Here is a 27,371-nt window from a genome sequence, read left to right as displayed (position 1 = left end):
ATATCACCTGTAATGGCAGGGTCATTGTCCCTGTCAATGTCTGCACAGGAAGTCGAGATTCTTTCTGAAAAAACAAAAACTGTAAAATGAAGCTATTACTAGTGTTTAATTCATTCAGGAAGAGTAGGAACAGCCAGGGGCAAACACAGTGAAGCTGTCTGAAAAGTATCAGGTGGAGATGAAAGATGAGACAAATACACTATGATGCATGGCATGGAAGAAGGATGCTTGGCTTGGGGCTGGGCTGTTTCTGGGTAACCTGAAGATTTTTGCCTCCCAAATATGTTTTTTTCCCCCTGAGACCCTGCCAAATTGTAGCCTGGAAGGCAGAGGAAAGCAGGAATCATTCAGTAAAAATTATAAAATTGTTAAAAATAAACATGAACAAAGATAAATGTTTTTTACAAATGTTCTTTATTTGTTAGGAGGGAAGGGAGAGAGGAGAGAAACATCAATGTGTTGAAAGAAACATGTATCAGTTGCCTCCCACATGTCCCCATCAGGGGACCTGGCCTGAAACCCAGGCATGCCCCCCAACTGAATGTTGAACTGGTGACCCTTCAGTTTGCAGCTCCATGATCAATCCACTGAGTCACACCAGCCAGGGCTCCCAGTTTTTTCTTTAAAAAAAAATTATTTTTAGAGAGAGGGAGAAACATCAATTGGTTGTCTTTCACATGCTAATCGGGGGTCCTGGCCTATGACCGAGGCATGTGCTCTGATCAGGAATCAAACCTGCAAACTTTCAGTTCACAGAACGTTGCTCAACCCACTGAGCCATTATCAGTAAGTCAGGGATTAAACCCATGTTTAATGGTAATTACTGATACAAAATTTTTTTTAAAAACTGGCTTTAACATTCAGGTATTTCACAATAATTTCAGAGCCAAAGATTTAAGCACTTTTTATATTACTGATTCATTTTAGATAATCAGGCTTTAATAATTTCATGCTGGACAATTCAAGCGCTATTGATTTCTCTCACTGTAACTGACAGAAATTACTGTAGGTTGTCACAACTGCACCCTCCTCAGATCCTTGGGCCTACAAAAAGTCCTGGCAAATCACAAATGCCTGCAGTCTTTTCCAGAAGGCCTGGTGCAGTACATGGCTTTTCTTTCTTGCTTTTTCCTTTATTCAATCTATTGGGGTGACATTGGTTAATAAAATTACACAGGTTTCAGGCATACAATTCTGTAATACATCATCTTTATATTGTATTGTGTTCACCACCCCAAGTAGTGTGTGGCTTTTCATGACACCAAATATGTCATTCCCACAATTCACAATTTTCCTACAAGTCCGTTTAATTCAATTCAATTCTGACACTATTGTGGAGTTAGCACAGATCCCACACATAAAGGTCTCAGTTCCGCAAGATTACTTCCACGTCAGGTGCCAGGTATAAATGGGGTCCCTCGGTGACCTGCACTTCTTCCAGGCCAAATACAAATCTGGAATTCCCAGAAGCCACCACCTGCCCCTGCCACAGAAGTGCAGTAATGTGCTAGAATTATAGAATTCAGGAAAATCCTATACTTATGATTAGTTTCTTATAAAGGACACAGTCAACAGCTAGAAGGAGACACATAGGGTGAGGTTTGGAAAATCCCCAAGTGCAAGAGCCTCTATCCCAGTGGGGTCAGGGTATACCCCTCTCTTGGTTGGATGTGTTCACCAACCCAGCTGCTCCTCAAACTCTTTTTAAAAATTTTATTTAAGAGAGGAGGAAGGAGAAAGAGAGGGAGAGAAACATCAATGTGTGGTTGCCCCTCATACATCCCCTACTAGGGACCTGGCCTACACCCTAGGCATGTGCCCTGACTGGGAATTGAACTGCCAACCCTTAAATTTGCAGGGTGGCACTCAATCCACTAAGCCACACCAGCCAGGGCACAACACCTCTTATTTAGAGGTTTTTATCAAGGTGTCATTAAGTAGGCAAGGTTGAATACATCACCGGCCACTGGTGACTAAGTTCAGTCTCCACCTCCACAGTGTCACCCCACTGAGGGGTAGGGCTGAAAGTTTTAACCTTCTAATCTGGGGGCGAGAGCCATTCCTGAAGCTCTTTATTGACACCTCTTCTCACTCAGGGGATTCCAAGGGTTTTAGAACCTCTGTGCCAGGAACTGGGGACAAACACCAAATATTTATTCTTATCTTAACAGATTAGGCAAAAACTGTTCTAAGAGGTACTCTCTGATATCATACTGTCCCCTCTGAAGATCTCGAGAAAGCTGTCCTCCTCTTCACATTGGCAGAGCTCAATTCTGTTTTCAACCTACCCCACACAGCAAATATAAGTTTTAAGGTTAAAGGTTACATAAGCAATTGAGACTTCTTATTGCACAGTCCAGGGCAATGTGAGGCAGAAAGTTTCCAGGCTGGTCTTGGAAGGGTAGAAAGTCCATCAAAAATATCACGTAAGACCAGCAATGCCACAAAGAAGGTAAAATGCCACCATCAGTTGTCAGACTGTGCCCTTCTTTTCTGACCACGTTGTGGTGACCGATACATGCTGTGGGAACCTGCCAGGAGGTAGAGGTGAGATGACTTCTCCACAGAAATTGGCATTATTCTAGCAAGGGTCCTGAGCAGGTCAGAATATAAAATGCAGTTGCTGAAAACTCACATTCTTGGAACTCAAGGAAGATGGTCCCTCACAGAGGCCCTCCAAGTCTAATACCATTCATTGTCATCTGTGGAATTCTCACATTGAATTCATGAAACGTATCTGGGTGGTAAAGTTTCTGGTGCGGGGTCAGAGCGGACTGTAAGCTGAAGGCTTTCTCCTGGAGGGTGCACTCTTAAATCCTTCCTCTAGTATGGAGTTTATGGTGTTGAATGAAGCTATAGTTTTGGCTAAAAGATTTCCCACATTCATTGCATTCATACAGTCTTGTTCCTGTGTGAATTCTCCGATGTAGAATGAGGCTGGAGCTGTGTTTAAAAGATTTCCCACATTCACTGCACTCATAAGGACTTTCTCCAGTGTGAAATTTCTGGTGCTGAATGAGGCTGGAGTTTTGTCTAAAGCATTTCCGACATTCACTACACTCATAAGGCATTTCTCCAGTGTGAATCCTCCGGTGCTGAACTAAGCTAGAGCTGTATCTAAAGAGTTTCCCACAGTCAGCACACGAATAAGGCTTTGCCCCAGTGTGAATTCTCTGATGCCGAACAAGTCTGGATTTAAATCCAAAAGCCTTCCCACAGTCACTGCACTCATAAGGCCTTTCTCCAGTGTGAATACGTTGGTGCTCAACAAGTTTATATTTGAATCTGAAGGCCTTCCCACATTCACTGCACTCAAAAGGCTTTTCTCCAGTGTGGATTGTCTTGTGCTGAACAAATGAGTGCTTGTAGCTGAAGGTTTTCCCACACTCACTGCATTCATACAGTCCTTCTCCAGTGTGGACTCTCTGGTGCTGAACAAGTGTACGTTTGCGGCGGAAAGTTTTCCCACATGCACCACACATATAATGACTTTTTCCACTGTGAAAGACCTCCCCACAGCCAATACTGCTATGTATACTCAGTAGTGCTTTGGGAATGACCTGGTGCTGGAAAAGACCCACACTAGTAAAGAAGTCCTCTCCAATTTCCCTGAAGGTGAAATTCTTCTCTGACGAATGGCCTCTGTAGCTCTTCACAGAGGCCATGTCCATGTCCTTGCTGTAGGGTTTCATTACACTGTGCTCCTGATGCTGGTGAAGGTTTGCACTAAAACAAAACTGTTTCCCACACGACACATATGGGTTCAATTTCTGCCCAGTATGTGCTCCTTGATACTCTGCTGGGGACAAAATATCTCCCATGACCGGAACACACATCTCAGAGACAGGAGTTGTATAGATTGACAGATCTAGCTTTGGAGTCCTGACTTGTGGCAATCTTTCCAAGGAAACAATCTGTCCAGAAGGTGCTTTCTCGATCTCGAGGCTACACAAACAACCTGAAAACAGAGAAATATTAGTAAAGTACATGTTGTCTTTGGGGACAAGTGCCAGCCACATCACAAATACGTATATATGTGTCTGACACACCAAAGAATGAATACATGAGGTTGTTTCAGGATGAGGGAGTTGGAGTCACTGGTGTTCCAGGACTATTAAGGATATGTGCATACCACCCGTTATAAATGTGAACCAAGGTTGGAGAACACTGCAGAGTCAGCAGTAAAGAAGAATGGGTAACAGGTAGAGGCAGGAAAGTTGGGAGTAGGCAGGGGTTACAAATTAGTAAAAATGACAAGCTGGCCAAAGACCAAGAATGGGGAAGAAAAAAGAAATGGTCACCAGCAATGTATCAAAATATTAGTTTGAATAGGTTCCTGATGGGATGTGAACACAGCCCAGGGTACCTGTCTTCCCTCAGCAGGGCCGGGCCCCATTTAGCCCATCTTTCCAAGGTGGGATTGATATCCACTCTATGAAGCACCCAGGACTGTCTCCCACTACCAACCCAAGTTGACCAACTACATGGGACTTGGACAATGCAAGTCCAAGGAGACAGGACATGTTAAGTGGACAGTACCAGCCCACAGCAACTTAATCACATGACTGTCCACAGAAAACTAAATGTTACAAAAAGAGAACCTTGTGAGAGGTTCTCACAAGAACAGCTCATGGTGCATATAAGGAGTGCCGACGTCAGTGGCAGCAATTCCTGACACAGGAAGGCATAAAAAACTTTCAGAAGGGAGCAAAACCTGGGACAGGTACCATGGATCTGGAAAACTACCCAGACAAGGAAAGGGCAAGCAAGGTGAGATCCACCTGGCTGATTCTAAGACTAGTTACAGAATCCTCTCCTGCCAGGCTTTGGGGCAGCAGGACTGGGCTGCTGGGGAGAGAAAAGGACAGTGCAAAAACCCAACCCAAGGAAGAACAGCACTATGCAGGGTACTAGAAAAAGAGGTAGTGTCCATGGTCTTGGGGTAAGAAGGATAAAACAGCCCCTAGGAAAAAGCAGAAAAGCAAAATCTAATCCAGATCACTGGGGTGGGTGTTAAGAGTCTTACCCAGCGAAGATATAAGTGCCAAGTTCTCCAGCATCACATCATAGTACAGGCGTCTCTGAGCCTCATCGAGGAGACCCCATTCATCCCAGGAGAAGTACACAACCACATCCTCCAGAGTCACACTGTCCTGTCATGACGGGGACAGATGAAACCACAGCCTCTCTCCCAAGGACCCACAATCCACCCACCCCCATCTACCCCATGCCCATGCCCATGCCCATCCTCCTCCCAAGTTCCCCACCTTAGACCAGATACCAAGGCCTGATACAACTAGTGCTCCTGGCTCCTTAGGGTTCCTTAATGTGACCAGCCCTCAGCAACTACAGGTCAATAGGCAAACAGACACCAGCTAAGGTCAGAGACTATATTGCAGGGCCCCATCCATTCCTCTCAGGAAATTTCCTTGGGGTCCTCCATATCATGCATCAAAGCACAGGAGCCTTGGGGGGTTACCCATTACCTTTAAACTTTCAGTACCAGGGGCCATTATTTCACATTCCCTCTCTCTACACATACCTCTCTCACATCTTCAGACCCCAGTTGCATCCCCACAGCCACTGCCAACTCCCTGCCCTTCACCATGGTCAACTCTCTAAACACCCCCACGTTACTTAACACATGGCATCCAGAGAGAAGTTGGCAAATTCAAACACTGTCCAGTACTAATCAAGACCTCCAGTGGATCCCAACACCAGGGTAGCTGTGGATGCTGCTTTGGAGGCCTCTCTGCCTGTCTTTAATCTTCATTTCCACACTAGTTATACACGCCATATATGAACTTCAAATACCCATGACCCCCTTCCACTTCAGCTTTGTACTTGTCCCCTCAGCTGCTACAGCTCTCCTCTTTCCACCTAACCCTCATTAACATCCCTGCCACACTAGTACCCACACCAGGCATGATCTTCACACATGACCACATTTGCCATGACTATACCCACCAGCAAGACTGACACCCTATATCCTGCCAAAGCTCGCTACAAAATTCTGGTAGATCCAAATTATTTCAATTGGTCTTATGCCTCCGCATCTGTCTCATGTTTACTCTCACCTGTCCTCAGGAAAACCTACGCCTCTTTCTGCTGGTGGCCAGAAAAGGGAACTCCTCCATACAACCCTCAGCCAGGGCTCAGGAGGAGTCTAGGGGATTTCTTCCAGGACCCCAAACAAAAGGGCTGGGAGAATGGCAGCTAGAAAGCGCTAAAACACCACAATCCTAAAAGTCAAGTTGGGTGGGGTGGGAATTAGTGAGGGTCTCTGGGACACCCTGTACTTTGCTGGATAGGATTCATTAGGTGCTTCTTCAGCCACAGGGACCTGTAGGCAGAAGCAGGCCACAGAGGCTGGGACATTGGTGTTTCAAATGGCAAAAACCTCCCCTGAACCTCTGGCCTACCCTACAGGACAAGGGACTTTGGGCTCAATGATTAAACTCTGTGCTTCAGTCCTCATTGCTATCTCTCTGTGCCTCACTGTCCTCATCACCTGCAATCCAGTCCGTTTCCCCTAAGCAGCTCTTGGGAAACTTAAAAGCCTTAATCAGCCCTGGCTTCGTGGTTCAGTGGGTTGGAGCGTTGTCCAGTGCACCATAAGGTTGCGTGTTCGACCCCATCAGGGCACATGCGTAGATTGCAGGTTCGATCCCTAGTCTAGCTGTACAGGAGGCAACTGTCGATGATCCTCTCACACTGATGTTTTTTTCTTTTTTTCCTCTTTCTTTTCTTTCAAAAATCAATAAATATATCCTCGGGGGAGGATTAAAGAAATAAAAATCAAAAATTAATGAAATAAAATCAGAACTTACTGTAAAAAGAAATAAACGCCTAAATCAAACCGTGTTCCTCTTCTCTGCTTGGTTATCCATGGCTCCCCGGGTCCTCAGAATGGGGGTACAACCCCCCAACCTGACAGTCTGGGCGTGACTCGGCCTCACACTCTGTCCCAAGTGGGCACAGGAGGGGTTCCAGGTTCCTGGATCCTCCCGGCACAGCCACCCCTGCGCGTCTTTACACAGAGGTCCCGCAGCCCGTCACCCTCTACAACCCCCGTCACACCCTGTGTCACCCACGAACCCCTCACGGTCCGGGACGCCGGGGCCTGGGTGGCAGGACGTGACAGGAGCCCCGCACCCCAGCAGCAGGACTCCGTGGGGGGAGGGCGCGGGGGACGCGCACTCACCTCAGCCGGGCGCCCTAGCTCGGCCGCCGCCATCGGACTCTGGGCGGGGCAGGGCGAGAGCAGCGGCTGCAAAGGTCCCGAGGCGGTCACTCGGACGGCGTCGCGGACACTCAGACCTGCGTTTGTGCGGCGGAGACCACAAACCTCGTACCTTTTCTGTCAGTTACCTCCATCCAAACCAGAACAGACGGCGGAGTGGCCAAAATGACCGCCAGCGCAGGCCGGAAGTCCCGCCCCATTGCACAGCGCACGCACGGAGTCGCTCTAACCTTGGGCCTTCATTGGCTCAACTCAACTGCCTTTCGGCGCGGCGCGGCGTTCTCTGGGAAATGTAGTTCTCAGCTCTCGAAAGTCCTGGGCTAAGTGTGTCTCCACCCAAATCCCGACTGCGTAGCTCCTCCAAACACACGCACACCGGGCCCATCCTGGTGGCGCTAGTGAGGGGTCTGATAAGATTGGGAGGAGGGCTTCGATACTTCTCAGAAGAGCTGCACGCGTATCTACGGGGAGTATTGTCTGCAAGTCATCAAATAAGGTTTTTAGAAACATTACTTCAAACCCCATAAAACTCAGCACTTCAAAGGATTAAAAATATTTTAGATGCCCCCAGAGACTACCGATACAAATGGACATAAAACTTCGTTAAGTCATTCACACATAAAATATATTCGTACTCAGAGGGAAGCTAATAAACATCATTTTATTATTCCTCTCATGCATGTAACCTGAAGGAAGCATTGCAGTCATTTTTTTGGGGGGGGGAGGGAAGCATTTCTCCTATTTGAAAGGGAAAGTACTGCATGGCAAATTCAGATTGTCTATTTTTAAACTTTTTTCAGATTATCTTTTGAAAAACAGTTGTGAAGTGGAAATTGTGCAAAGTTTTTGATAATGTTTATGTAGTTCTTTAAAGGTCTGGGGAAACATCAGAGAAGGGTGAAAACATTTATGACCCCAGTGAAATGTGGTAAGTGATGGAAGTCTGAGAAGAGCTAGAATCCAGTTGAGCATGTGAATCTTTTGGAACCTTGGTCACCCTGAGGATAGCATCTTCAAAACCTGATTGTTTTCCCCACAAGCACATTGAGCAATACCAGCTTATGGAAAGAGTTAAAGAGAACATTTATCCCTGGCTGGTGTGGTTCAGTGGACTGAGCACCAAACTGTGAACCAAGGGGTTGCAGGGTGGATTCCCAGTCTAGAGTGCATCCTGGATTACAGGCTGGGTCCGCAGTGGGGGTGGGTGGGCATGGGAGGCAACCACACATTGATGTTTCTCTTCCTTTCTCCTTCCCTACCCCTCTCTAAAAATAAATAAATAAAAATAGATTTTTTAAAAGAGTATCTTTAGATTAGCTACGAGAGAAAACATAAAAGAGAGATTTTCGAAGTGTCCTGTTTATTCAGTGTTTTAACAAATATTCACTTATCACATTTTAAAAACCATATAGGATTATACAAGTATGTTTATTAAAGCTGAGGACAGTGAAACAAGGGCTTAGGACAAAAGAAGCAACAGAAGAGTGCCTAGGCATGCCTGGTCTGACTCACCGAGAAGTAGAAGTCACAATAACAGAAGTGAGACAAGGCAGGGTTGCTGTAAACTCACTGAGAAATCAGAGAAAAGGGGCCTTGGAGACAGGATTAGCCTGGGATGAACAGCTGCTGCCCACTGCTCTTCTGGTTGCAAGTCTCTTGGGGTCCCTTAGAGTTTATGAGATGTACTCCTTGAGAGGAAAGAAGAGGATGAGAAAGGCACAGGTGTGCTCTCGGGAAGAAGAGTGCCAACACTTCTGATGACAGATATTTTAGAGCTGGATCATTACGGACAGCAGCACAACAGGTTCACAACTAAATACATCAAATCCAAATGTGTGTGTCAGACCCTGTGCTCAGACACCAGACAATTCCTCAGGGCTGGGAGCTCAGCAGCAGCATCTAATTTCTGGGTACATGTCTGCAATGTGTAAGAGTTTAGAGTAAATGACGTGAGGTTCAGTATCTTTAGTCAGAGAAAATGAAAAGATTTCACAGAAGCTGTGAGGAGAGAGGTGTCAGGCAGCCCTAAAGCAGGTGGGCAAAGGGGTGGGATATCAGATGTTCTCGGGAAGCATCATTCATCACTATATATGCAATGTATTTGTGTTCCAATCCCAGAAAACATTATCTGAGAGAGAAATTCCTATTTGTCTTTATTTTACTAGATTTCAGTGATGCAAGTCAATGAATCTGGCACTCATCTAAAAAAATAAACACTTACCAAATGACATTTGCAGTCAAGACAGCAGGTACCAGGGCAACACCTGTGCATGTGTGGAAAGGGGCATCTGAACCTGAGATAAAGGTTTGAGATGCCATAATGCCGTCTTCTTGGTGTAGAATAATTATCAAGTGACCAGTAATTTCAGTGACAAGATCTGCATAGGAAGTTGAGATGATCTTTGAAAAATATTTGCAGGTTGTACAAATTACTGAAAGCCATTAATATTGAATTACAAAGTTTTGTATTGAAAACTGTAGAGATAGCTGGGGAAAAACTTACCTGTGAAAGAGTTTAAAATATTTCTAAGTATCAAATCACCATATTATATACCTGAAACTAATATAATATTGTATACTGTATATACTTAAATATAAATTTTTTAAAATTTTGAAGATTTTATTTAATTTTAGAAAGATGGGAAGGGAGGGAGAAAGAGAGAGAAATATCAATGTGTGGTTGCCTCTTGCATGCCTCCAACTGGAGACCCAGCCAGCAACCCAGGCATGTGCCCTGACTGGGAATTTAACCAGCAAGCCTTTGGTTGGTTCACAGGCCAGCACTCAATCCCCTGAGCCACACCAGCCCTGACTAAATTTAAATTTTAAGAAATCTCAGGGAACATGGAGCAGGACAGAAAAAAAAATGAGATCTAATAAGTGAGAGAATGAAACTGAACACTTCCTTATCTGGAATTATCAATCACTTTGAAAGTTTTTCTCAAAACATGGTTCCATTCCTGAGTTCACTGAAGGTACTGGAATTGAAGGCAAAGCAGCACGAGATAGAAAAAGAAAGAGGTAAAAGAGGCGAGATATCTGGTTCAGATGAACAGATATCTATGATGTCATTCAGTAAGTGTTCTTCCAGATAACTACTGAGGTTCTTAAGTCTTTTGGGCACTTCAGCAGCTACACTGAACCATCAGTATGTTAACATGGAACCTAGCTTCTAGGGGCAGGAATGAGAGCATCAAATAAAAGTAAATTACCAGATTCTTTTGTTTTCTGAGGGTGTTATGTTCTGCAGAAAATGGAAGAAAGTAGAGTCCATATGATGAAAAGTTTAGTGCTCAAGAAAGTGTTGTAATATTAAAGGATATTCACAGTAAGACTCATAGGGAAGATGATACTGAAAAAAATATTTTAAAGATGGGAGGGGGCATGTTTAATTCTTTCTGTTAATCTTTAAATGTCCATTTAAAGAAATTGCTTTAATTCAAATGATATGACTACAATAGATAGGGCTACTATGGCTGCTGTCAGGCTAAATGCATACACGGCAGAAACAGAGACAGAAGGGGGTGCAGGAAGAAAGCACTTGAGTGCTTTGTGGTGTCATTTCCTATAAGGACAGAAATGCTGTCATATCTGTGTCCCAGCCTTATGACCTTAAAGTTTACTTTAGAGGCCCTCTTTCCACACAGTCACATTGGGGGTTAGGATATGAACACACATATTCTGCCCATGAGTTGCTAAAAACTCAGGGAAAGAGGCAAAGAGCATAGAATTCACCTACTGTACTGATTTATTTGATCGATTTGTCTGTCTTCAATCAGAGTGGCCACCTTCCCAAAGGGAGGCCATCCATTTACCTTGGAACTTCCATTAACTAAGTAGCTCTTTTCAGTCAATCAAGAGGAGGTTACAGGACACAACATAAATAGAACAATTGGCCATTGTGTCTGGTGACTCCTCCAGTGGTTACTTGGGTGCTTTCTGACAACACTCCAGAATCTACTGGGTGTCCTACTATTCGATCCTATTCTAACACTACCTGGAGTCAGCAACTGACTCAGTCTCACAAAACTTCCCTTTCTTCAGATGCTAGTCAAAGTCCCATGCTGCACATTCTAAAAAATGTAGGAAAAGCCCTGGCTTGTATGGCTCAGTGGATTGAGTACTGGCCTGTGCACCAAAAGGTCTCCAGTTCAATTTCCAGTCAGGGCACGCGCCTGGGTTGCAGGCCAGGTCCCCAGTAAAGAGTTCATGAGAGGCAACCACACATTGATGTTTCTCTCCCACTCTTTCTCTTTCCTTCTTCCTTTCTAAAAATAAATATATTTTTTAAAAAGTACAAATAGGAGTACAAATTTACCTTCTATAAAAATAAATAATATAAAATCTTTTTTTAATGTGGGAAAAATCATGAAGATCCTTAAATCTTGTCAGCTGATTAACAGGGGACTTTCAGAGTGACACTACTTGACTCTACTATCTATCTTTTAATGTTGAGACTTTATTTACTTATTTTGCTGATGTAGAACCCACTAAAAGACAGTATAAAGGGGAAATCATGCAAAGATTCTGAAGAGTACAAAATAAAGGTTCTGAGGACAACAAATAGTGAAGACACCAAAGAGTTTTGGGATGACTTTACATGGGACAACCTTGAAAGAACTGAGATGAAAGGACACTGGTTCCAGCTGGTCATGAAGTGAGGGAACAACAGGGATGTCAAAGGAATACATACAATCGCTATGGTGGGACTTCTGGTCAAGATGGCAGCATAGACAGACATGGCTTGTGTCTTCATACAACCACATCAGAATTACAACTAAAATATACAACAACCATCATTCAGAACCATCAGAAATTTAATTGAATGGTTGTCTGACAACTATGAAATGAAAGAAACTAAATCCATCCAGACTGGAAGTACAAACACAAACATGGAACTGGCTGGTCCCTCACCAACACATGGCGGATAAAAATTTGGGAGGAGTATCTCTGGAGCAAGGAGCCTCACACTAGTTCACTCAGCTGAGGGTTCCAGCGCCAGGAAGAGAAGTCTCTGAAACTTCTGACTGCAAAAACTAATAAAATGACAAAAAATACAAATGATCAATAATTGATCTAATAAACAAACTAAGCAAAGAAGAACAGAGATAGAATCATAGATATGGAAAGTATTTTGATGGTGGCCAGATGGGAGGGGTGTATGGAGGAATGGGTGAAGAGGTGAGAGGATTAAGAAGTAGAGCCCTGGCTGGTGTGGCTCAGTGGATTGAGCACCAGCCTGCACACCAAAGGGTCACTGGTTCTATTCCCAGTCACCCTTGGATTGCAGGCCAGGTCCCCAGTAGGGAGCACACAAGAGGCAACCATACATTGATGTTTCTCTCCCTCTCTTTCTCCTTCTTTCCCCCCTTTCTAAAAATAAATAGATAAAATATTATTTTAAAAGAAGTAGAAATAGGTAATTACAGAATAGCCATGAGGGTGTAAAGTACAGTGTAGGAAATGGAGTAGCCAAAGAACTTATATGCATGATCCATAAGCATGAACAACTGAGGAAGGATTGCCTGAGGGAGTGGGCGATGCTGGGTAGATGGGAGCAAAAAGGGAAAATGAGGACAACTGTAATAGCATAATCAATCAAATATAATTTAAAAATATCTCTGTGGTGACCAGGGCTATGGTGAGTGTAAACAGGGTTACATGCTAGAGTGCAACCCTGAGGCAGGTTGCATTTACATTGTGAGACACAACTCTCCTGCATATAATCATTAAAATATTTTACTAGATTTATTTTTCAAATACAAGTATCTTAGAAAAACATGGATTCACTTCTGTAAGGGGTAGGCCAGCTCCACTTAGAATAAACAGATGGCAACATTGCAAAGATAAATCCACTGATCTACTTGGTTTTACCCTGCACAGAAGCCCTCTCTCTTCAGTGTTATGACAGAAATGCTAAAAAACAGCTAGTCTGGGATTCACACTCAAACTTCAGACACAGACACCTTGGACACCAACTTCCGTGGGCGCCATAGTGCCTCTGTGCAGAATGTACCGCCAACTACATTACTGAGAAGGCTACACAGGACTAGACACTAGACCTGGACTACAAGTCCCAGAAGACACGATAATGCCAACTCTGAAGGGAGGTTTCAGGAGACAGCTCACTGGGATGTGAAGGCACCATGTCCAGCATTGGAAGGCCCAAGCATGCCAAAAACTAGAAAGATGAATGGACAGGGCCAGAGTCCCATCCCAATAAGAAATGTGGGCTTGAGCAGGAAGAGGAGATTGTCTTTGAGACAGGATTTCACCCTTCTCCCAGGTCATGACACCTGAATAAACTTTCTTTTTGCACCAGCACCTGTCTCCCAAGTTTGGCTCTTGTTTCAGCAGGCAGCCAAACCTACCTTAGTTACAATTTCTGGATACAAATGCATATCCAGCACTGGATGGACATCTAATGAGCATCTTGTCTACATGTGACTTCCATCCTTTTATTAGGCCAAGTAGAGTCTAACATGTAGGTGGTGCATCAGGGAGAACTGTCAACCATTCATTTAACCTGCAAAATCCATCCATATCGGCTAAGCAGGGGGTGGAGAAAGAAATTGTGTGTGTCTGTGTGTGTTTTACTCTTTTATCTTACCAGTTTAATCCAATAAATGTTAGCTGGGATCTTGGTATCAAAGTTGGACCAATCACAATGTTGAGTGTTCCAGAAGACATGGACACGAAGGATCTTGTGATGATTCAATAATTACTAAAACCACTTTAAAAATGTTTGTCTGCCACCCCATAAAGGACATTACAAAAGCAGCTCTCCCTGATATGTACCAGGAAGCATAGGCAAGAATGTCCACTATAACACACCACTTGGTGACAGTCCAGGAAAAAGGATGGATAAATGAGCTTCTACACCCACTGGAGCCTTGTCCACAGCCCAATAGGCCTTCCTTCTATAGATATGAGGAAAGCAGAGAAATGTCACAATTTACCCTATAGATTGCCCGCTTCCATAACTCAAGCTATATCTACAGGGTGCCTTCCAGTTTCTCAGTAGGACTGAGCCCCAGTTCCTGATGGACAGCAGCTCACAAATGGACTGCGAATAACCAGCACATGTGCTTTTGCCTCGGTGGTGCATAGAATCTTTTCTTTTTTTCCAAACTGCCTTTTCAAACTGGTTGGGCAAATAAGCTCCTTCAACTCCCATGCTCCCCATCTTTGGAACATGTGGATGGAAAACATTGGACTTTTATGGTATCTGTTCATATAAGAGGATTCTGCAACTTTCAGTCACCAGTCATGTTTATATCCTGCTTAGCTATTGACATTTCCAGTGGATTAAAGAAATTATTACATCATTTACATAAACAGTTCCCTTTTATGGAATAAGGTCTGTCCCCAGGTTCCCACCTCCCCTCCCCATGGGTTTTGGTGCCTGTGGCTGCACTAAAATAAAGGGGGTCGGACACAGAACTGGGTAGCAGGTAGAGTATGTGACCTGGCATTGGAGTTCAGTGTTTTCTCACATAGGACACATTCCTGGATTTTAAAAAGTAAACAATACAAGCGTCACACTTTCATTTATTCAACAGGTATTTATCAGTGACTTAAAATGTTTCAGCCACTTGAGATGTTTAGGCACCTGAGATGCTTTGGTGAACAAAATAAAAATTCCTTACTCTCCTCTATTTTTTTTTCAAGTTTTTACTTATTTTTGGGGAGCGGGGAAGGGAGAGAGAAAGGAAAAGAAACACTGATGTGAGACAGAAATATCAATCAGTTGCCTCTCATATGTGTCCTGACCTGAGACCAAATCTGCAACCCAGCCATGTGCCCTGACCGGGAATGGGACTGGTGATCTTTCATGGTGCGAGGTGATGCTCAACCAACTAAGCCTCACTGGTCAGGGCTCCCTGCCCTTCTAAAACTTAACAGCTTAGAGGGGGAGAAAATAAATGAAAAATATCATCTGGAAGTTATAAAATATGTTCTAAATATAGTAGTACTATGAAAATGTTTGTAGACATGTATATGTATTATAAAAAATGCGTAACCTCTTCAAAGTCTGTTTTTTCAAATGTAAAGGCTATTTCACAATGCCAGTAACTTTCGCACAAAATAAAAAATATTTTAAAATATTACTGATGGCTAATTTTCTCATCTTAGAAATGAGTTTCTTAAGCCAGACTTATTGCTCTCAGGATCCATTGAGTACCTGAGAGGTTGAATAGCTGTCTCAAAAGTCTCTTATCCTACTGTTCCAATATACCATTCTAATTATTTGCTGAAATTGATGATACATTTGCACATGAGAATTAGCCACTTCTCAGATGAAGCTCATTGTCTGGTATTGTTTAAGTGATCACCTTTGCCCACGTTTCCGGTACACTAGATATTGATGAGATGAGTGGGACATTTGGTTTCTACAGGCAGGTGTGTGATGATAACTGTTGGGAAAATAAAATATTTTCCCAGCCCAGACATTCTCTCATGGTACAGACAGGAAACACTTTACTATTGAATAAGCATTAAGCCAGAATGAAATGTCCATTGCAGGTACTCTGCTAAGAAAGTGCAAAGCCAAAAAAAATTTTTTTTTAAATAAAACTTTCATTCCCCTACATCAGGGGCCATGGGCTGCGGCTGGTCTGCACCCTGTTAGGAACTGCCGGATTGAAGCTGGCCTGAGATCTGCCTCCTGCCTCCCTCCCACCTCCTCTCATCCAAGGTGGGCAAATGAAGCTCACCTGAGCTCCCCCTTACCTCCTGGTAACCCCCAACCCTCCACCCTGTCTTCTATGAAACTGGTCCTTGGTGCCAAAAAGCTTGGGGACCACTGCTCTATATAACCAAGTTATGAGTTTTTAAGATAAAAACAAGTGAAAAACACTCAAGAGGGGAAGAACACATAAACAGGAGGTAGCTTTACAAATGGACCAAGTGCCCCCGAGGTTAGCCTCCTTCCCTCACAGGGACTGGAAACCTGAACTGACAAAAGGCTCAGCTGGCCTTCAAAGGCACACACTTTAGAGATGGGAAAGTGCTTACAGGTTTTGAAGAAGGCAAATGCTCTAAGACAAGGAAAGGGAAGAAAATCTCCTTTCCATTTCCAGCAGAGAGTTAAACCTCTTGTCTTTATTTTGTATTGGTCCTTTACTATTTTTTTCCCCAAGTATAAGTCATTTCTATTTGACATATCTGGAAACACAAACCTTGTGACTATTTTGCAAGTAGACAGCAGCACAGCCTGGAAACAGACATTTCAGGTATCCGATTGGATGGGGACCCTGTGTGAAAGTTCTATGATACTGATACTCAGCACAGCCCGGACACCTCACACACCATGGGGTCAGTGTGACAGGTGTGAGATGCTGTCCTGTCCTGTGTGAGAGGAACAGGCTGCAGAGTGGGACCACCCTGCTCTACCACCCAGGTTAGGGAGTGGATGGTCTGGTTCTCTAGGGGGAAAAGGGAAGGTTCTTAGGGACTCACTTTGTCAGTTACTGCTCTGCATTTTAGCTAGAAGGGTGGGGAGGCATGGTCAGGGCTAAGGTCACCCATTGTGGGGTGGGTGGAAAAGAGAGACTGAGATTTCTTCAGTGCCTCAACATGTCTTTAATGTCCACAAAAGTGACAGTGATTACTGGGTGGCGCTCAGGACTGAGGCACTGATGGGAGGGAGCGAGCACCCTGCAGTGATATTAGAAGACCAACAGGATCTAAACACAAATCACCGTATGGAATGGTGAGGGCCAGCGTTGTGTTTGGGGTGACACTGATGACCCTGCGTGGGATGCCAGCGCAGTGGTGGAGCCTTCCATGAGGACAAGAGGGCAGGAGTTTACACGGAAGGTGCGGCATGTGTGTGGGAGGGGCCTTGGGTGATGTTAGGGTGTAGTTTCTACATGGTCCCATGTCACAGGAGAGGCATCTGGGCTTCTGGCTGGAGTCTGCTGTGTCCCTAAGGGAGAGGATGCAAGGGAACAAACAGCTGACCCACAGGTTGTCCGCTAAGTCTTTCCCAGTTCATACACTTGCAGCTGAGTATCCTCTCTAAGCTGCAGACCCCTCCTTTGAGAAGCAGACATAAATAAACAGTTCCCTTGCTGGATAATTTTGGGGTGTTAAATGAGATAATCCTCCAGAGAGCTCCTTAATGTTAGCTCCTTATGAAAAGATGCATGGGGACTGATATGGGCTGAACTGCATGGCATTAATCCATATACTGAAGTCCTAACCGCATTGCCTCAGATTGTATTTGAAAACAGGGTCTTTTAAGGTAAAATAATCGACAGGGTGGGCTGGTGTCCTTACAAGAAGAGGTTAGGTCCAAGACAAATGCACGCAAAAGGCCATGTGAGGACAGAGAAGATGGCCATCTGCAAGCCAAGAAGAGAGGACTCAGAAGAATCCAACTCTACTGACATCTTGACCTGACTTCTAGCCTCCAAGTATATGAGAAAACAGATCTCTGTTGTTTAAGCTGCCCAGTGTGAAGCACTATGTTATAGCAGCCCGAGCAGACTAATACAGGGTCCATTATCATCTGGGAAGGAGAGGATTAACAGGGCACCTTCAGGTTGAAGGGACACCCCAAAGGGGCATGCCAGGAGCCAAAATATTACAAGGAACAGGAGTACTATACTCAGTCTCTATCACAGACTTGTTAAGGCCACTTTTCAATCCTCAAAGGAATTACAAAAAAACAATGACTGTCCTTCAAAATGAAGCAAAAATAAAAAGCTGAATCACAGTTAACAGAGCTGGAAGTATGAAGATTAAAGTGCCAGAGATGATCCCTATATCAATATCTGACCACTGATAAGGCACTTACGGATCATTCTCCAAAAGCAACTCCAGACAACTAATTCTGTACTTCTCCAAATCACACTGTATTTTTTCAGAGGAAAGTAAAGTAGCAAGTATATTGGATAGGTGAGGCAAAAAAAAAAGAATAAGCTCTGTTTTGTGTACTCAAAACTACAACTAGTTTTATGGGTGATAGATAAGTTCTTTCTCAAGTGTGACAGTTTCACAGCTTTATGAGTATGGCAAAGCTCACCGAACAGTCCAATTAGATAAGTGCACTTTGTTGCATGTTAATGATACATATACCTGCATAAAGCTTTACAAAGTGGTTCCCATTAATGACCTAGATATCCCCCTTTTCTTAGAAAATTAGATTGGCAACACTATGTGAACGCTACCACCTCTCTCCTCGTGTCCAAGGAGTGGCAGCCTTGCCTCAGTGGCAGCAAATACTGGCAAACAGTGATGACTATTGCCATCCAATCATCAGAAGTGCTGACGGGGTCAAAGACACACATGTTGGGACTGAGTACAGGCCTGTCCTTCTCTCTAGCTTTGTTTTCCTGCCTGTACAGCAACAGCCTTGAAGTGAGGACCCTAGAGAGGACAGGGGAAGACCACAGACCATTAGATTATTTTCTCTGCCAATGACCTGAGCTAGGGAAACAGTTATGGAGGTGCTCAGGATGCCTGTATAAACAGATCACATAAGCCGTAGTCCCTAGGATATTTGTGGATGAATTTTCAGAAGAGGCAACTTAATACAGTGTTTCTGTCTCAATTGTGTTTCCACCTAACACGCAGAATCTTATAACAAATGACACCAACCCATGAAATTTCATACATAATTGACACATGGCTCATTTGTAGGACCTGGGGAGGAGGTGTCCACATCATTACTAAAAATAACATAATATATATATATATGGTGAACAAAGAAATGTAACTCTATTGCTCACAGAGGCACAAAAGCCTCTTCTGAGTGACCTTTGACCTCTCCAGTAACCTGGGCACCAGGATACAAATTAGGACAAAGTTGAGCAGTCTTTCTTTCAATGCCTTGGGAAGCAATATAAAATAAATCAATACTGAACAAACAGCAATTTTCTGCCATAATGCTGTTATGCTGAAGCACAATGAGTCTGGGAGCCCCACAAAATCTGTTCGCCTCCACATGATGACAGATCACAATTCTGCTTTCAAACAATCTTTGAAATCGAAACACAAAAATTAAAGGTACTAAAGTAAAAAGGCCTTTACAAAAAGATCATAAACAGAGTAGTGTACAGTGAGCAGGTTCCATATTCGTGAATTAGAACCTAAAAGATTCATCACATATCATGTGAGAACAACAATGTCCCTGGAAGAGGTAGTCCTTGTTAAATGAAAATGGGTCTGCTGGACCCACAATGGTTCAGGGCCATTCTCTACTCAGACAGGAAAGAATGAGGATCTTACCACATGATCAGAGTATTCATTATTTTCTCAAGCAAAAGGGAGAACAGAGGTCATCTCTGAGAACACTGGGGTTGTGACTGACCAACATATGTAGGTGAGCCAGGTGGTAGAGGCGAAATAGCTTCAGCCACAAAAACTGGCACTGACATCATCTGGTAATAGCCCTGGGCAGGTTACAAAATGCAACAAAGCTGCTTTGAGCCTTGCTTGTACCTGAAAACTAAGAGGAATCTGGAACAGTGTATGAATGTTTCACTAAAAACATTTAAATTCAGGTAAATAGCTCTCAAAATGTCTCCTCCAGTGTTCTTATATTAAGTGAGAAAAAAAAAATTCCCAGCACATTTAAGGATTTTCTCCACTGTGAACTTTCTGGTGTTGAATGAGGTTAGATGTATAGCTAAAGTATTTCCCACATTTACCACACTCATAAGGCTTTTCTCCAGAATGTACTCGACAGTGTTGAACAAGATAAGAGCGTTGTGCAAAGGATTTCCCACATTCACTACACTCATATGGCTTTTCTCCACTGTGAATTCTCTGGTGTCTAAAGAGGCTGGAATAAATGCTAAAAAACTTCCCACATTCACCACACTCATAAGGCTTTTCTCCAGAATGAACTGGACGGTGTTGAATAAGCTCACAGCGTTTTCTAAAGGATTTCCCACATTCATTACATTCATAAGGCTTTTCTCCAGTATGAATTATCTGGTGTTGAATGAGGGCAGATCTTTGGGTGAAGAACTTCCCACAATCACTACACTCATGTGGCTTTTCGCCAGTATGAATTCTCTGGTGTCTACTGAGGCTAGAGGTATCGCTAAAAGATTTCCCACATTCACCACAGTCATAAGGCCTTTCACCAGAATGAACTCGACGGTGTTGAATAAGGTGAGAGCGAAGTCTAAAAGATTTCCCACAATCACTGCACTCATACGGCTTTTCTCCAGTATGAATTTTCTGGTGTTGAATGAGGGTAGAGCTTTGGCTGAAGAACTTTCCACACTTAGTACACTCATAGGGCCTTTCTCCAGTATGCACTCTCTGATGTTGAATGAGGTTAGACCTTTGGCTGAAGGACTTCCCACAATCACTGCATTCATACGGCTTTTCTCCAGTGTGAACAGTCTGATGTCGAAGAAGGAAAAAGTTGCGGTTAAAGCATTTTCCACAAACACTGCACTCATACGGCTTTTCTCCAGTGTGAACTCTTCTATGTTGAATGAGATTAAAGATTTGTCCAAATGCTTTTCCACATCTCCTACACTCATAAAGACCTTCTCCAGAGCAGATACCCTGATACTGAACGATTTTGTGGTTGTGGCTGGCAGCTTTTTCACATTCACTCAACTGGGGATGACTTTTTCTGCTGTGAAAGCCCTGCCCACTCTTACCACCACTGTGTGGCTCTTCACTGTTAGGAGTGACCCGGTACTGGAAAAGGCCGGAGATGGCTGGGAGGTCTTCCCCAATATCAACATGGGTGAAAGGTGCCCTTGGTACATAGTACCTGCACCTTGTTGCAAACGAGGCCATGTCTATATTTCCTTTCAGATGCTTCTCTCCACTGGCAGGTTTCTGTTGCTGCTGAAGGTTGGCACTGAAACAGAAGCCTCTCACACACACATCACTGAAGAATGCTTTCTGCTCAAGGTACGCTGCTTGGAACTCAGTCAGGTGCAAAATAGTTTTCAAGACTGAGACACACTGCTCACAGGAATGGGTTTTCTGAGTTGCAAGTGCTGTCTTAAAAGAACTGACCTGTGGTTTTCCATCTATAGATACACTCTGCTCAGAAGGGTCCTCATCGTCTTCCATTTTATGGAAACAACCTGAAAGCAGATAAATGCTTAGAAAATAGATGTTGACTTTGATGGGAGATTGAAGTCCTATTACAAAGGTGTATCACACATAATAATACAATGGTTCCATGGACTGTCTGAAAGAAATGGACCTAGAGGCAGGTTGAATAAGGTCCTGCTGTATAGTACTGGATCTCTGAAGACCACAAAACAGGGGAGACCTCACCAGAAAAAGAACACAGAGATGCAAGCGCCACATGGAAGTGAAACTGGATCTGCAACTCATTCTTCTGGTAACAGGATTGATCAGGGTATTTTGCTGGTGACATAGGCAAGCTGTGCAGAAGGCTGGTTATGTCTTTTACCCAGTAAAATTGAATAAATGTGTAGCTGGTGTTCAAGGACTACATAAGGATGTATGCAACCTAACAACATATGCTCAGGTCAATGATGTAGAATACTGCAGAGGGAGCCGTGAAGAATAGGTGATGCACGGAGGCCACAAATGTTAAGGTAGCTCAGTGCTAGGAAATCACAGATAAAATGACAAGACAGCAAAGTGTTACAGATGAGAAAGAAAAGAAAAAAATAAGTTGTGGCCAGTGGCACGTGTACTAAAACACTACTGGACACAAGGCAGGGTTCTGGTATGATCTGAACACAGTACTTTTTTCATGCCCTCTCCACAGTTGACATTTACCAGGGCCAGGTATCTTCTGAGACAATTTTGAATATCCACCTTGTGAGAAAACACAGGTTCTCCCCACATCTTATTGTAAAAACTACTCAGAACTTGAGTAATTCACTTCCGGCCAAGATGGAGGCATAGGTAGACACACTGTGCCTCCTCACACAACCGAAAGAAAAACAACAACAATTTTAAAACAAAAAACAACCAGAACTGACAGAAAATTGAACTGTATGGAAGTCTGACAACCAAGAAGTTAAAGAAGACACTTTCATTGAGACCAGTAGGAGGGGTGGAGACAGGCAGTTGGGATGGAGGCAGCCGGGATGGACAGGGCTCGTGGCAAGGCAGCATCTGGCGGACCCAGCAAGGCAGGGGATTGTGGAACGGGGCACTGCGAGCAAGGCAGCCAATAGACTGGGCAGTCCCACATTCGTGCACAGATAAACCAGGCCAAACTCGGGGGGGGGGGGGGGGGTTGGACCACACAACAGAGGGTCCCAGTGCAGGGGAAATAAAGCCTCAAATCACAGGTTGAAAACACCTGTGGGGGTTGAAGAGCCGGGAGAAACTCCTAGCCTCACAGGAGAGTTCGTTGGAGAGACCCACAGGGTCCTGGAATGTACACAAGCCAACCCACCAGGAAATCAGCACCAGAAAGGCCCACTTTGGTTGTGGGAAGCAGGGGAAGTGACTGAAATCCAGCAGAGAGCAGAGCAAGCACCACTGTTCCCTCTCAGACTCCTGACCCACATACAGCATCACAACCCAGCAATGTAGGTTGCCCCACCCAGGTGAACACCTAAGGCTCCATCTCAAATACATAACAGGATCGTCAAGACAAAAAAATGGTCCAAACAAAAGAACAGATCAAAGCTCCAGAAAAAAATACAACTAAGAGATGAAGAGGTAGCCAACCTATCAGACGCACAGTTTAAAACACTGGTAATCAGGATGCTCACAGAACTGGTTGAATTTGGTCGCAAATTAGATGAAAAAATGAAGGCTACGCTAAGTGAAATAAAGAAAAATGTACAGGGAATCAATAGTGATGGGAAGGAAACTGGGACTCAAATCAACCGTGTGGACTGAAAGGAAGAAAGAAACATCCAATCAGAAAAGAATAAAGAAACAAGAATTCAAAAAAATGAGGAGAGGCTTAGGAACCTCCAGGACACCTCTAAACATTCCAACATCTGAATTATAGGGGTACCAGAAGGGGAAGAGAAAGAGCAACAAGTGGAAAACTTATTTGAACAAATAATGAAGGAGAACTTCCCCAATCTGGCAAAGGAAATAGACTTCCAAGAAGTCCAGGAAGCTCAGAGAATCTCAAAGAAGTTGAACCCAAGGAGGAACACACCAAGGCACATCATAATTACATTAGCCAAGATTGAATAAAAGGAGAGAATCCTAGAAGCAGCAAGAAAAAAGGAGGCAGTTACCTACAAAGGAGTTCCCATCAGACTATCAGCTGATTTCTCAAAAGAGACCTTATAGGCAAGAAGGGGCTGGAAAGAAGTATTCCAAGTCATGAAAGGCAAGGACCTACAACCAAGATTGCTCTATGCAGCAAAACTTTCATTTAGAATGGAAGGGCAGATAAAGTGTTTCTCAGATAAGATCAAGTTCAAGGAGTTCATCATCACCAAGCCCTTATTATATGACATGTTAAAGGGACTTATCTAAGAAAAAGAAGATAAAAAATATGAACAGTAAAATGACAGCAAACTCACAATTATTAACAACCACACCTAAAACAAAACCAAAAACATACTAAGCAAACAACTAGAACAGGAACAGAACCACAGAAATGGAGATCACATGGAGGGTTAGCAACAGAGTAGTGGGAGGGGGAGAAAGGGGGTAAGGTACAGAGAATAAGTAGCATAGATGGTAGGTAGAAAATAGACAGGGGGAGGGCAAGAATAGTATGGGGAATATAGAAGCCAAACAACTTATATGTATGACCTATGGACATAAAATAAAGTGGGGGAATGCGGGTGGGAGGGGGAGTGCAGGGTGGAAGGGAGTGAAGGGGGGGAATGGGACAACTGTAATAGCATAATCAATAAAATATATTTTTAAAAACCTCAAAAAAAAGAACTTGAATAATTCGAGTATTAATGAAAGAAAACAGTGGTGAGAAACAACCATTGGATCACATACAGTAGTATTCAGGAAAAACAAGATGACAAACATCCTGTGAAGAAGAATCTTACAGGAACAGCTAAGAGTTCATTCAAGTAACGACAATGACCAGGCACAGGCAGTCACAAAGAACCATGAGCTAGATGAAGGGGCGGAACTGGAGGCTATGGATCAGGACACAGTCACCTTGTCAGGAAGGGGGCAAGCAAGGTGGGATCCATTAAGATGTCTGCAAGATTTCAGACTCCCAGAGTCTTCCCTACACTTAAAAAAAAAAAAAGAAAGAAAGAAAAAAAGATTTATTTATTTATTTATTTATTTATTTTACAGCAAGGAGAAGGGAGGGAAAAAGACCAAGCATGGATGTGTGAGAGAAACACGGATTGTCTGGCTCTCACATGACTCCACCCAGGGACCTGCCTTGCAACCCAGGCATTTGCCCTGATCTGCAATCAAACCAGTGACCCTTTGGTTTGCAGGACAATGCCCAACCCACTAAGCCACACTGTCAGGGCTTCCGAGAAATTTTTGAGAAAACAGGTGTAGGGCTAGTCCAGCACTTCATAGCTCAGGACACTCCGCATAGCTCAGCACTGGCAGCCACAGCACAGTTGACAAGAGTGGTAGAAGTTAGCAGAGCCCATGGTCTGGCTATGGGAAAGACAATGCTACCTCTGGAGAAAATAGGAGAGGCGGGACATCATCCCAGGAAATGAGGAGAGATGTCAAGGTCTTACCAACAGATGTTATAAGGGCGAAGATTTCCCACATCACATCGCAGTACAGAAGTCTCTGAGCCTCATCAAGGAGCCCCCACTCCTCCTGGGAGAAGGCAATAGCCACATCCTCAAACTTCATATCCTGTTTGAATGAGGAGAGTTCATTCCATGATCAGTTCTCTCCCAGGATTCCAAGTTGGTCCTACACACCACCCTCCACATCCATCTGCTCACTCGTGTCCCCACATCGGACAAGATACCAGGCCTTGGTGCCATCAGTGTCATTCTTTCTATATTCCTATTGATACTGTGTCTTCCCACAACAATAGGCTGATAGGTGAATATGGGCCTGGCATGTAGATCACACTGCCTCTTAACAATGCAGTGGGTATCACATACAATGGTTAGGGATTGAAGTTGGCCATATAGATGGTGTGAGTGATTTGACATTAGTCTCGTCAGACAATACCCCACTGGTCTTCCAGATTGTCCAAGAGAAAAAAAGATGGCATCACCTTCACCATTATGATCCCAATCCCAGGACACTGAGGCATTAGTTTATGTAACCCTGTGTACATAATTCTTTGAACCTCACACAGCTACATTCCCAAGAACACAACTTCAAAGGTAGCGCAGCTCTGACATGACAAGGACTGTTTGTTCCCAGATCAGCTTCTTTCCCAGGATTCTAATTTCCCCACCCCTATAATCCATCCTTTGCTTACCCTTCTCCCTTCCCCAGGGCAATGGAGGTTTTGAATCCTGGGTGGCACTGACTGCCGCTATTTCATGTAAGTCCTAATGGTCATTGAATCAGCCCTGTCTACAAAAATAGGTGGGCAGACAAATGGATTCTAATCTCTGGATTCACCCTGTAGAATTACAACCTCTCTTTTCAGGCAGTTCTCCTGATGTTCCCTACACTGTTTCTTCCAGACATCGCCAGACATGGGCTGACCCTTAACTCATTCTTAGATCAAAGCCAGGGCCCTGGGGCCATAAATTCGCACTCCCCCTGCAAGTGTATCTTAACCTTCCTCCCACACCTCTCTCTCTCACCTGTACCACCACAGCCCCAGCCTCCTCCTGCCCTTTACCACAGTCATCACCATCACTGTGATCTACAGTCCGCATATGGGGTCCAGAGAATACATGGTAAATTCAAACAGGATCAGGTACTACCTAGGGGCCCTGATACCTCTTTTGTTCACAACTCTCCAGAGCCTCCACTTCTGGAGAATGAAAGGTAAATTTCTTCCGCACTACTTCGCTTCAGCTTCTCTGTCGCCTTTAGACACAAAACAGCGTAGGGACACAGTGGCCCCTCAGTGCATCACCCTCTCCACCCAGTCACACCGTGCGTGACCCCGCGAATGCTTCTCAGTCCCGGACACCGGCCCCCGGGCTGCAGGGCTCAGTGAGCTGAGGGGGGAGGATCAGGGGGCTGCTCACTCACCTCAGCAGGGCGCTTCAGCGCGGCTACGACCTGCAGACTCTGGGCTGAGCGGAGGCTGCGAGGCTCCCAGGCCTCGGTCCCACCCGATGCGGGTCAAACTTCGGAGGCACCGCTGCACGGCAGGGACCCCTCCTCTGGTGCCTCCTCCGTGGGGACCTGGACTTGGAAGGATTTCACTCGGTGAACCCAGCCGCGAGACCAAAGCAACCGCCAAGAGGCAGAAGCGTGAGTAGCGCAGGTACCCCAGGCTCAGCTTGGCAATGCGGATTTCGATTTTCTGTAACTCAGCGCCTCCATTGTTGGGCGCGTTGCGCTCTGGGTAATGTAGTTTCCCTCCGAGGTTCAGGGTGTTAGTGTCCCAGTCGCACACTTCGGGGATTAAATTAATTGAGGCAGCAGTTCTGGCCGGGTGATTTAGGTGGGTAGAGCGCCCTCGCCCATATGCCACCAACCCCTCGGAAGGGAAACATAGGAGAGTCAATCAATGAATGCATAAATTAGTGAAACACCACGGTGATGTTTCTCCCCATCCCTCTAAAATAAGTAAACGTATATATTTTTTAAGATTTTATTTATTTTTAGAGAGGGAAAAAGAGAGGGAGAGAAACATCAATGTGTAGTTGCCTCTCATGTGTCCCCTACGGAAGACCTTGCTCTGCAACCCAGGCATGTGCCCTGACTGGGAATTGAACTGGGGACCCTTTGGTTTGCTCGCCGGCATTCCATCCGCTGAGCTACACCCGTGCAATAGTAGGGCAATAGTATCAGCTGAAGGCAAGCTGGAACAGCCCTACCACATTGTTTACTGGGAACACACCAGCACGTGTGGACATTGTTGGGAATAAGATGGAGGAGGGAAGATAGCACTGTAAGAAGGTAATGAGTTTCAGGCTTACTGGCGTTAAGAAGAAAAGATGGATAGTCTCCACTGCAAAGTGAGTGACTGAATCTTGACCGCAGCACTTTCTATTTCCTGCTAGAACAGGGAAGGGAAGGAAGGTGGGTCCAGTGGAGGTCAGCGGTCTATTTGGAGCTCTTCAGTATTTTACCCTAATTGTAGTCCTCTCATTACAAC

General features: G+C 44.4%; 1 protein-coding gene across 1 annotated transcript; it reads right to left on the bottom strand.

Annotated features, from left to right (window-relative positions):
• Positions 1–395: 395 nt before the first annotated feature.
• LOC119053192 (zinc finger protein 551-like) lies at positions 396–26,377 on the bottom strand. Its single transcript, XM_053672059.1, is given in 4 exon segments — positions 396–3,489; positions 19,824–21,312; positions 24,859–24,982; positions 26,297–26,377. Coding segments are annotated over 3 exon segments (2,289 nt in total). The 5' UTR covers positions 24,980–24,982; positions 26,297–26,377; the 3' UTR covers positions 396–2,810.
• Positions 26,378–27,371: the final 994 nt, after the last annotated feature.

Source organism: Artibeus jamaicensis, unplaced genomic scaffold (genome assembly GCF_021234435.1).
Source record: "Artibeus jamaicensis isolate MK-2021 breed Jamaican fruit bat unplaced genomic scaffold, CSHL_Jam_final contig_723, whole genome shotgun sequence".
In the NCBI taxonomy this organism is placed as follows: Eukaryota; Metazoa; Chordata; class Mammalia; order Chiroptera; family Phyllostomidae; genus Artibeus; species Artibeus jamaicensis.
The sequence above is the reverse complement of the archived record's forward strand: the minus strand, read 5'-3'. Positions and strand labels throughout refer to the sequence as shown.